The sequence below is a fragment of the Battus philenor genome, unplaced genomic scaffold (genome assembly GCF_028537555.1).
Source record: "Battus philenor isolate CCGP_79_NKW_IND1 unplaced genomic scaffold, ilBatPhil1.0.hap1 SCAF_12, whole genome shotgun sequence".
Classification (NCBI taxonomy): Eukaryota; Metazoa; Arthropoda; class Insecta; order Lepidoptera; family Papilionidae; genus Battus; species Battus philenor.
The window spans coordinates 3,094,047-3,106,991 of NW_027181674.1; the positions used below are offsets into that span (position 1 = coordinate 3,094,047).

At 32.2% G+C, this 12,945-nt stretch overlaps 1 protein-coding gene across 5 annotated transcripts in view; it reads right to left on the reverse strand.

The window, feature by feature from the left end:
• Nucleotides 1-2,290: 2,290 nt before the first annotated feature.
• The window catches only part of LOC137932684 (UDP-glycosyltransferase UGT5-like), a 73,749-nt gene continuing 63,094 nt past the window's right edge, over nt 2,291-12,945 (reverse strand). For all 5 annotated transcript variants that reach the window (XM_068776321.1, XM_068776323.1, XM_068776322.1 and 2 more), the window contains exons 2-4: nt 10,596-10,821; nt 5,837-6,053; nt 2,291-4,348 (exon numbers count right to left, since the gene is read on the reverse strand). In XM_068776321.1, the coding sequence (XP_068632422.1) occupies nt 4,069-4,348; nt 5,837-6,053; nt 10,596-10,821 (723 nt within the window). In that variant the 3' untranslated portion in view covers nt 2,291-4,068. The remainder of the gene's footprint in view (nt 4,349-5,836; nt 6,054-10,595; nt 10,822-12,945) is intronic.

Here is a 12,945-nt window from a genome sequence, read left to right on the forward strand (position 1 = left end):
TAAAATGAATTTACATTTATAAATGGCAATAATTTTAAAAACACATTAAATAAATAATATTGACATAGATTTTCATAATTTTTTTTTTCAGTTAGTCAATACCTGCTTTGTTATTAGATTTCGTATTGACGTTGATTTATAGGATAACATGTAAATGAGCGCCGTTTTGGAGGGAAAATAATTTTAATTCAAGTTGAATTATTTAGTTATCAGGCAATTTATTTAATAGTTGTTTCATTTGGATACTGATAGGCACACCAATAAAATTATCTTAAAAAAAACTATAACAGTTTTTGCCAAAATATATTAAAAATGTACAATGTTATTGCAGTTTCTCCCAAATTTTGCTCTTTTTCTATTCTTCTCATGACGTACATAATTAATTATTAATGATCGAAAATAAATCATATTGTGAATTAATTAATATGAATTTTAAATTCGTTATTTGGTTTCAAAGTAATGGCTTACAAAACAATTCTCTCAATGGATTTTTTATATTGAAAGTATCTTCTTAAATCCATTGATTAAAGTGAAGATTTGATATTAAATGATATTTTGATGTTATAATTTTTATAATTAAAATTATTTTTCCTCTAAAACCGTGCTCGTGTATTCAAGTTTGGCCAGCTTATATGCTTTGTGAATTATTGTGTAAGTTATTCATAAATTTGCTTTTAACCCAGGTGGTTAAAAATACCAATGTATACATGCTGTATATTATTTTTAATAAAAAATTTAAGATTCTGTTCTTGTCAATACAGTTTGATGCTTTCGAATTAATTTTTTAATCTGCAATGGGTACTTACCCAAGTCCAACACACCACATTTCTGGCAATGAAACACAGGTCACCTTGAGTAGATTTTTCCTTACCAAATGAGAACACTAATCAGGGTTTCAAGATGGATTTGTTGTGGAAAATGTTTTCAATGGAAATCTATTTTTCCAGTACTGAATAAAAAAAATTGGGGAGAGATTTGAATTTCGAAGTATTTCACTTTTAAAAAATATTTTTTAAATAGGTTATAACATGCATATATAAAACCTTTTTGTGTAAGACTTTCTGAATGGTATTGTTAAACCCATACAACATTTATAGAAGTCATCAAAATTTGTAAACTCCCAAGTGCATAAATATTTAAATTTCACTTAGTAACTTAATTGTTTGCTTTTATTTATTACTGCTTGTCGCTTTTATATTCATATTTAAAAATGTATCATCACTTTGTTATAACTTTTAATTCAGTTTTTCGAACAATTTATATTTTCTCTTAAGATATAGTTGCATAATTTGAAAGTAATTTTGAAATGTCGTGTATTTCTGACTTTTTTCTTTTTGTTTTATTTCTTTTGATTTTGTCTTGTAATTATATTAAGTAGGTTTAATAGTACTGGATTCTGGTTAATATAAAACATCTTTATAAGCAAAGGGCGGGCTGGTCTACACTTGTAAAGAAATCTAGAGATGAGTTTACACGTGTTTACTTTCTTAAAGAGTTTTTTTTTTAATTTGTGTTTTCATTATTATTCCAATTCAGTCTGTTTCTCAGTTTCTTAAATTAAGAATGATCATTTTCTTAATTTTGATAGTATTTTAAAAGTAATGTGTACTCCTTTATGTACCCCAACACTGTTTTTGTAAAGTTAACCGCATGGCTGTTTAATACGCAATGTATTGTATTTACACGATTCGATTTCTTTTTATAAACCCACAGGAATAATGTGATAAAGAGTTTCGAAAGTAGCGCGGCAAATTGAATGCCACGAAGATTGTGCGAAGTTTTTCAACACGGTGTCCGGTTCCGGTGGCGTTCCTCGAAAAACGTAGTCCGTATTAACTCATCGGATATAGTTTATTTCATCGTTTTTATTACTGACTTTATTTTAAATTACTGATTTTATTACTAACTTATTATGGGAAAATGAATGTTACATTTTAACTCCAATTGTCTGATCAATAGTAATATTATAATATTACTAATTAATAATTAGAAAATACTATATTATTTCTTTATACATAATGAGATATGCAATTGTGTTTATAGTGCTACTGAAACTGCTGCACCATCGCCTTAATAGTTTATGGAACGATGGAACGGAGCAACTAATACTGCCCCCTTCCCCCGTCTCGCCCTGCGCATACCTAAGACGCGGTACAGCGCTTTTGGTATCATAAGAGCGTTAAAACCATATTCTGTTGTCGACTAAATATAGTTCATATCTAGTCATCGATATTGATTACTTTAAACATATAAGGAATTATTAAAGATGGAATACAGAAAGGTCTGCATGTTAGGGTTTAAATTTTCTTTATTATATGTCATTTTACACAGTAATATATTCAAAACAGATAACTATCACAAGCATTTTCATATATAAATATAGAATATTAACTACATTTAAAATGTCATTCGCAGTTATATAATATGTATAATAAAATTGCGCCGGAAACAAAGTTTTGAGTTTTATTTATGTGGATGTTGAATGATTTGCAGGTGCATTATATACAACTGTTTTGTACCCTGTACAGTAAAAGGTCAAAGGTCATTGTTTGCCTTGAGGAGGCATTTACTGTTACATCAGTCTAGAACTGAGCACAAAAGGCACTTAGACTAAACCTATTTACAGTAACTAAGTAAGATGGGAGCCGTTTATAAAATACGTTCACTCTGAAAGAGGAGACATTAGTGTTACCCTTTTGTGATAAGATCTAATAAGTTGCGGTACAAAGTATTTGTCTTTTATTTCAAGTATTAATTAATTTTTGCTCACTATTATACAAAATTTAATAGATTGTAATTGATTATCCATAATTTAATGTACCGCTTAACAAGTTTTGCGATGTAATCTTTTCGGGAGGGAGAGGATGTCACAGGTCACGTGACGAATTTTATAAACGGCTTTCATAGCTCTTAGCATACATAGACTACATTACGGGATTGTTTTAACTTAACCTCATATGGAATTATTTATTAACAAAGTAAATACGAAACAGTTAAGTCTAAGAATTGTAATAACAGTTTTGTAAAATTAGCCAACAAAATCGATAACAACGCTTAACAACCCTGTGGAGTTTCTTGTCTTTTAAAACCTAATCCGAGAAGTTAATAAAAATAATATTACACAAAAGAGGTTTTAGTTCAAATGCTGAAGGCGGTCTATTGTACAAGATGTAGCGTTCACGCTTCGTATATCTGGCCACTAGTGCCAGAATACTTTTATGTAAAATCATTTGCTAATCGCGTATCAAGATAATAATAATTTCGAATAACTGAATGAATGAATGATTAGCAATTTAAAATCGATTTTTCATGGTCACATGTAGATCGTTAAGAAAACTTTATTATTGATTTAGACGTAACCTATAAGTGTCTATTTTTACATACATTGACATTTTTTAATATATACAGCGAATGAAATTTCCGTGAGAAAACAGTTTATTTAGAGTTAACATGTATTTCTAAATACCTAATTATCATCACATTTATTGCTTAGACATACATACAATTAAAACTTTGCTTTATTCGCTGAACAGAGGTAATACAGCGTTATTTTAACAATATTTTTCTGAGAGAAAGGGATAGATGATATTAGTTGACGTCAACCATTTTGTAAAAAAATTTAATGTTTTTTCTGCGGTTACTCTTCTTAATAGAAGTCAATAGTAACATCTTTTTCTATCATGGTCTTGTCGATAATTGGTTATTGTATTGAAAAGTATGCAAATAATTAATTTTAATAACCGTCGTCATATTTGTTGACAAATGCCAATCACTATGTTGCTTTTTCGAATAGTGTTCCTACCATTATCAAAGAAACACACTAAGTCACAGATAAAAAAGGAATTAAAAACATGATAAATCACAGTTAAAATTAAAATCATTACAAAAACATATCGTCATATGATAATCAGGAACTGTCAACTTGAATGTAAACGTCAGATGCCTATCAACTAATATTTATGTTTTTATTTATATTAACTCTATTCAGCGAATATAGTGTAGCCCCTGCATATATTTAGTTTGAAAACAACGTCTTTTCATGAAATTTCTATAAAGCTAAAATAAACACTAATTCATTTTCAACTTACTCTCTTTACCGAACAATAGACGGAATACCATAGATAATGTGTACCACGATATCGCCAATAGAATCAAAATGGCGACGATAAATGCAGCGATAACGTCTAGCAACGCTACCTGGTACAAGGGCATATCTCTTGCAGCGGAATGCAGTGGAGCGGTATTGCCCCAACGAATGACTCTCTCCGTCCAATATACAGCTGTTTCCAAGGGATCCGCTTGCCTGTCGCGCCAAATGCTGGATATACGACGCGCGTGCACACGGGTTCTGAAAAAAAAAATACATACTAGTAATTTAATTTGTCAGACGTTTCATACTAGATTTCACAGTTTATTTACAGTTTTACAGATACCAAGGTGGCTTAACCTCCATTCATTATACAGGTTGATTGGTGTATAAAGCTTAAAACGATTAATGGATAATTCATTAATTTTCAAAAAGCTTTAAAGCTTTTTGAAAATAAATTTTATATTAACACTTGTTTCCAATTACCATAAATAAAGTGATCACTTTGATAGCTTATTGACTACCGGTAATTCAAGGTTTGAAAACATGGATGGTAATGAATAATTAAATTTATTATGTAGTAATCCGAATTTTGAGAATTCAATTTCTTACTAAATTATCATAAAATTAATATCTTTAAAACCAATGATTTCTGAATAGCGTGTTATGGTACAATTGGCTTTATTTGCCCCAAAGAGCGATACACTCAACTTTTACACCTATAACTAATTGTTTAGTATACAAAATAACTTGAAATGTTTCTAGGAGTAGTAGTAACCGAGATATTGGAATACAAAAGCGTTTGAAGCATTGTTTTATTGGTCGCTATGTGGACGCCATGATTTATGGAACGCAATAATTTGTGATACTACTGTATAGCTTTACATCTTCAGTGTTGCTAACACATAAAAAGGCGTTAGATATACATATATAGTAATAGACAGCTTATTGTTCACATTAAAAGAGTCGGAAACTGTTTAGTTTATAATGTGCATTGTATTACAACAAAAGCTATTCATTTTATTAATTCTCAGTTGACTATTGTCGGATATGTCGGTTAGTGTTGCTAGTAAAAATTATTTCCAAAGTCAAACGTAAAAAAAAATTAAGTTTTTTTGCGATTTTTTTTACGGCTACAGCAATATATGAAATTTATTATTATATTGAATCACTTCAGAACTAACGGTTATGTTTTAATTTTTTTTGTTTATTAACGATAATATCCATTTAGGATTATTTATGACTACTTGTATACCTCACGAAGAGTTGAGAAGCTTCGAGAAGAGTGTACGTATAACAAAATTAGACGGTTTTCTTATTGCGAAAAGTTTCCTTTTGTTATCATTTTCACAGTACCTTTAAAACAATTGTTACAATAATTTATCTCCAAATGATATCACCCCTTAAAATATATTACACTGTAATAAGAGTTTTTTTTTTACTTATTTTTGTTTTTATCTAACATACCTTTTTAATTTATTACATAAAAATTTGGAAAAATTGTACACAGATCATAAATGAGTCACTTATTTTATGAACCCAAGAGAACGTATCATAGATAGACGTATAATCAGCTTATATTTATTTCTGTTGCTAACCTCTTTATGTACATTCCTGTTTTTATATATTTTTTAATAAATATATGTACTCTGACTACTATATGTATATATATCGATATTTTTTCCATTTATACACAAATACTGAAAACTGTGACTTGTTACTGACAATAGATGTTAAAAAAAAACTTACTCTGCGCTCAAGACGAATGCAAGAGCCTCTGTCAGCGCCTTCTCGTTGAGTTCAAGGTAGGGCACGACCTTCGCGAAGCCCACTGCTGCAGCGGCCGCCGCATTAGCAGGCTGGTCTCCGAAGAACGGAACCACCACCATCGGCTTACCAGCTGATATTGCTTCCGTCATTCCCAACAGACCTCCGTGGGCAATGAATGCCACGATCTTCTTATGTTCTGTGGAATAATAGACATTATCAGATGAATAAGAAAGGACCAATATCTAGCCACCTCCGCACATGCAGTGGTTGTCGTGCATGAAAGTGCACCGCCCGCCAGCCCGCTCGTAAATGCCCCTATACACCGAGTGACTCGGTGTTTAGCACTAATCTGTGTAACAACTCCTGAAGATGCCCCGTGGAGGGGTGAAACACGTGTTGAGTGAATTTACGGTGGCGGTTGTGTGGTTGGCATTGTCTGTCGCATGCGCATTGTACTTCCGCAATGTAACGCCTGAATCCATTAAATATTATCAGATGAGTACTGATTCAGAAATCTACTGTTAACAATTAACGAAATTCATAGCCAATCGGATTGGCAAGTTGAATTGGCATTAGGCAGGATACATACCACAGAACAGGCAATAGGGGCATTAAAGTTTTAGAGTAGAGACGTGAATAGGCTGACGACTTTGTTAAAGTCATCAGATGTTCGCTTCCAACCGGTCCAATTGGAGACCTATGGAGGAGGCCTATGTCCAACTGTGGACGTTCCATGATTAAGATTATGATGAATAAGATTACTGTCGAAATAGCAGAGAAGCCTGTAGACATTCCAAAGATGAATCATTAATTTGTTAAATTCTATCTTATCTTCTAATTTATCATTGATACATTCAATTAATAATGAATAATCATATATATATATATTGACTTTAACTTAAAAAAGGCGAGTATACGAAAAAGAAAACTTTTTTTTTGAAATTAATCCTTTTTTGTTATTAAGACATTAAATCATTAAATAAAGTGATTTCTATGCAAAACTTTCAATTATTTTTGCAATTTGAATGCGACTAGCCCATAACTTTTGATAATTATAGCAATGTTTATATATATATATATCCATATAATTTCACACTAACGAAAATCAACCAAGTATGGTATATAACTTTAAAGACTGACTGCAGTTTACTTAGTTTAACTCCTAATAATAAGCAGGCAGTGAAGGTAAGATTGGGTACCACCATGACAAGATCCTCAGTTGAAAAACTCACAAAGTTCTGCAGAATAAACATAAACATTTAGGTTCGACTCATGAGAAGCATGATCTTTCCAACATTTTATACGGACTGAGACCTGGACACAGGATTCTGAATCGGGAAATTGATTGCCTGGAGATATGGCGCTGGAGACGGATGCACAGAATCAAATAGCTCAACATAAACGAAAGATTATTGACTGTGTAAATACGAATCCTAGACAAGCAATCTTGTGGACACACATTAAGACTGCAAAACTAAAATCTCATGCTCTTACTTTGTCAAACACCAAGCTTCACGGTGACGCCTTTTGAATGTAGAGGGGGTACTAGAACCTACTGGGACATGACTACGACCATTCTGTGAAGAATCCACGACTGAGAAGAATGATAGTCATTTAACGTGATATGAATAGGCCGCCAACAAAGTCGTAACGGTGACCCATTTTACGTTGCCCGTATCTAGACCCCGACTTTACGCAATCTTAACAATGTCATCAGTCCATCTAATGGGGGGCCTAGGCCATTAATATGAAGCTATTATTGTAAATAAAATGTTTAGTTGTAAATAGAATGTTAAATATATTAAAACCGATACCGATGCCTGTTGTATTATGATATTTTTTAGATGTGATTTAAAAAAATTGTTAAAGTAAGAATTGCCAGTATTAGCTAAAAAAAAAATTATCGCACACCAAATACATAAAATCAATGGCAGTGATTTTGGCGAAAATATATGCAAATATAGTTGAATAAAACATTAATTGGTTAAAAGCCTGGCTCATCCCAAGGTAGATTAGATCCGTTCAGATATAAACTTATTATTGGCAAAAGATTAATATAGTCGTCGAACCTGTCTGTTTACACGCGATGAAAAAACTAGTCTGCGTCCTTGACAACGAAATTGATGCTAAAAATATATCGATATCAATGTCTGTCATGGCCAAAAGATAAGAGTTGTTAACGTAATAATTAAATAAAGAATGACATTGCAAATATACAAGTTTTTAATTTTTTATTTCGTCTGTCTTTTTAAAAATTATTTTTTTTTCGCACTCAAATCCAAATTATCTTTATTCAATTACACATTGATATGTACTTTTATATCGTAAATAATTTTTAGTATTATAAAAGGGTCATTATAATCAGTCCGTGTGTAAGCTAACACCAACTGTGTTGCTGCTCTAAATAAAGCCGTTCAGAAACTCAACAGTCCCTCTATTTAAATAAAACGGTAATATTCATTTATTAACATTGTTTTAATTTTTGATTTAAAACTAAGAAAATGAGTGTCTAAGATATCTTATCGAATTTTAAATATGTATTTTAAGACCCATGAAGTATTTTTGTCAATATAGTTAATACTGACGGGTGTTTGGCTTTTACGAATTTCAAAGAGGAATAAAATGAATAAAGACGTTGTTCCGATTATTGACGAATAATCGATTATTCCTATTTATTTTTTTAAACAAAAATCCTTAAAAGAACCGCAAATGGCTCACGAGCCCTAGTTTAGCCTCACTTGTTAAATGTACATATGTAATATTAAAAAATGTAATTAATTTTCACATTGATGAATAGTGTTGCCAGTTTTGATTAATTTATATCGTCTATTCTACTTGCTTGGTTTCGATTGAAGTTGATACTCTTAGCCCGGTGGCTTTTATAGCTACATCGGAATTGAGTTCATGGAGCTGAAGGGTCCGTGAACCTAAAAATAAAACAGAAGCTGGAGAAACGTATTTCAGTTGTACGATTACGTTTACACGTAGTAAATCGCTGAACTTGAGTAGAGATGTGCGGTGTTGATGTTGTGTATGCGGCTTGGGACGGCAGCGTGGACCACAGGCAAGCCAAGGATGGATCCGAATCCAACCTTGGTTCGCCCACGCTGTTCGCGGTTAGGGAACGGCCGGCCGCCCCCTAGTGTTGTGGTGTGGTGAGTAGTTTTTTGTTCTATCATGAATGACGCGATTTTCTGTGCGAAGTGTCGCAGGTGAAGTGGTCGATGGTGCTGTGTGGTTAGCGCTTGCAGTGTTATGAGTGCTTGCAGCGGGTGTGTGAGTGACGTTATTCTACTTATATATGCATGAAATACATTGCCGAAAATGTAGTTTGCTTTGATCGATTTGAAAGTGACAATAAGAGTGAGACGTTCAATAGATATAAATTAAGGGCCATTGAGAAATATGACACGTAATGATCAATAAATTCATCGTTGACTATATACCGAAGGCCCCACAAAGTGGATAGTTGACCCAGTTAACGTCGTTAAAAACACTGGACGCAGTCTTATTTTTGGGGAGACATATTCAGCAGTGAGATCTTATAAGTTATTTTAAATATTTAATTTGAAAGTAATCTTTAAAAGCGACGAGGCTGTATAATGTGTAATTAAGAATATCCAACAAAGTAGTAGTGTTCGACAATGATATAAACATTGAATAACATATATATTGACATATAGTATTAAACTATTTTGTCGGACAGAACTTATATGTATAGTACTGTTTTAAATATACTTTTGTATGTAACGGAAAGGGATGATTGTAAGAGTTACTAACAAATGTAAAGAAAATTAAAATTCGTTTACACGTGGTTACTTTATTAAAAGGTGTCAAAATAAATGTCATACGGTAAACGGTCGCTATTGCCTGATTAACATTGTGGACTTGATGAGAATAATACCTGAAGAACCCAATTTGAAACTAAAGTCAGATTGAACTTCATTGTAGCATCCTTTAAATTAATGGAACCGGGATTTGAAACTCGTCCTGATCTCAGAAAAACCCACAAGTAATTTGGGCGATTTTTGTTATATTAATTGTCACAATATCTTTAAAACAGTAGTCGAGTAGAGATATTTGAAGTTTTATTATCAAAATATTTCACACTACAACAGATTTTTTTAAAGTTTTAACTTTGTAATTACATCCAGATAGTTCTAGCGCTGGAAGTAGAAATAGCGGAAGAAACTCTAGCAACGCTTCATCTATAATAACTGGGAGTTGTCGTCATCACTAGTTTATGAGTGTCATAAACTGTACGGACTATAACTATGATATACTTTATGATCTAAAAACAATGTCACCTACACACGAAAGTTCACCTAACATTTTTTTTTAAATTATCTGACTGAAAAAAAAAACATCTAATTGACTTTTTGGACTTTTCTTCTGAGATCTTAGCTCGACGATTCAAATGTATTAACGGATTGGAAGGCTGCCGAGCTGTTGGATCGCTTAGGCTTCACAGAATGACCTAGCACTAGGGCCTCTGACAAAGTCCTCAACTAAGTAGGTAGTAAGTATTCCTGCTATTGTCTGACCAAAGTTACTACTAATTCAAATCCTTTAATCAACGGGTGCGGTATCGTACGACTACCCGCGTCTAATGATAGAGTGAAGTTATCGTTTACTAGCGCCATCTATTGACGCTGTTAGAAGGTACAGTGTTCCGACGTATACACAAATGCTCATATTTAATATAGTATTTGTGTGAAAATATTTTAAAGACACTTACGTAATAGTTCATACTGAGGCAGCCATTTAACTCTTAAGATGTTTCCAGAAAGAGTGCCTTCCTCGCCGCTATCTTCGTATTTCCATATAACTCTCTGTTTCAATTTTGAGAGTGTGTTCACTATAATTTCCTCCTTATATTTGGGTATGGTCGCGGTCTTGATCAGTGAACCGAAGCTTAGTAGGATGACACCGTGTTCAGATTCGTTCAGGAACCTCTCGATGTACTGTAATGATAGAAAAGAATATATGTAATTTATTTTAATAGGCATGTATTACATATTACTACATATTATATTTAGTCGTGTAATCGACGGCTGTTCAGGGTAAAAGGTTCTCGAATGGCGACCATAAACTGATAGACGCGGCGTGGATAGGCACTTCACTAACTGGATGATATAGTAAAGGTTGCCTGAAGTCGCTGGATATGGAGAGGGCATCTTTCGAGAACTATACCTTGCAGGGGACTTCTGTTGGCTGACATGATGGTGATGGTGATGACGATTGGAATGCGACAGACCAATTACTTCTGGCAGTACAAAGTCTGCAGGGACAAATAGTAAATAATAATTGTATGCTGTAATTCGAATTTTTAAAACGTTTTTTCTTAGTTAATAATCATTGCGTTATTTATAAATTCTGACTTCATTGATTTTAAAGGGGTTTTTCTATATATCAATTGACAGCAAATGATCTATACGTATGCTCCTTGAAAACTTTTACACATATTTTGTATGACTGTATACGGATTAATGTCATATTTTTTATCATCTCTACAGAGTGATGTTATTAAATAAGCTGTAGTGTGTAGGCTTAATAAAAACTAAATTTATATATGTCTGCATCATAAATGTTAAACCACAGTGACATTTGGCGCAATTTGTAAAAATAAAGGCACATTTACATTATGACATTACTTTTGCGCCAACAGTTATATTTCGGAACTGCGTATGTGAAACAAAATATCAATTTACGTTGGTACACAATTGGTGATATTCAAAATGAAATTAAGAAAAAGAATATTAAATTAATCAAGGCCAAAAATTGGTAGTGTTCATTAAGAATGGGAAGAAGGCAGGTAATCGCGAATAAAATATGAAGTTACTTAATTTTTGTCTTTCAAAGTTGTTTTTTTCTTAAATTGAAGTCGACCACTAAAAGTGAAAAACAAAAGCGAACTAATTCACGTAAATGAATTCAACAATCTTGATAAGCTTGCGTATCCCAAAATGTCATGAAGGACTTGCAAGGTGAAATCTTATTTAAATGGCAAATGTTTTAAAATTGTTCAGATTGAAGGCATCTAATTGAAACATATATCGTCCATCATTGACATTAGTTTTTGTTTCTTTTTGTTTAGTCTACTTTAATTTTTTTTAACTTTTGCATTTATATATGATGTTTCATATATAAATAATAATTTATAATTTATGCTATTTATATATCCTGTATATACGGTAGAAAATGGTTTATATGTACAGCCCTTTTAAAGTTTTAACCTTTATTCATTGGGAATAAACAACACACTGTATAAAGTGATTTTGAAATATGTTACAACAATTTTTTTTTCAACTGAACACATAATGCAAAAGGCCAATAATTTCTGGCAGTGCAGTCTTCAGGGACAGATAGTAAAAGATAATTAATTACAATAATTTTTCTATATTTTAATTACGTTATTTATTATAAATAAAACCATTGTTTTTCGGATAGGGCGTACCATATATTAATTGATAGGAGATAAGCTATACATTCGCTCCTTTAAAGCTTTTACACCTATATATAATGACTAAATAAGGCAACACCTGCAAAAGGCAGTGCAAGTTTGTTGACCTTAAGTTAAATGTTTGTCGTTTTCAGCTTATCCTTTGACACAGACCTCTAACGCTTTCTGTTTTGCAATGTCCTTTGCAAAGAGTGTCCATTTTTGACCAGCTATTCAGTTCGTCTCCCGTTTACTTTTTATACAGTCACATAGATACTATTCTATTACTAGGTTCGTCCATGCGTAATGTAATCTTATTTGTAAAGAACACTCAATATAAGGAAAAGATTATTAGGGTTTCCCATACCGTGAAATTTAGCTTCTAATACGTTGTATCGAGTTACACGAGGAAAGTTGTAATTTAATATATATTAGCTAGAATCGTTAGGCAACAATTCTGGATTCAGGCAGTCTGTGTCAAAATGTTTCTTTACCTCATAAATTGTAACAGCTATTAGATTTTTACGTAGTGAGTAAAGATACACTAATTGAAATCTTGATGTTTTATGTTAAGACTTTATCGTTCTAAATTAAATTTAAAATTTTAATTTATGATGTTGATAAATATAAGAAGTTTTACACTATT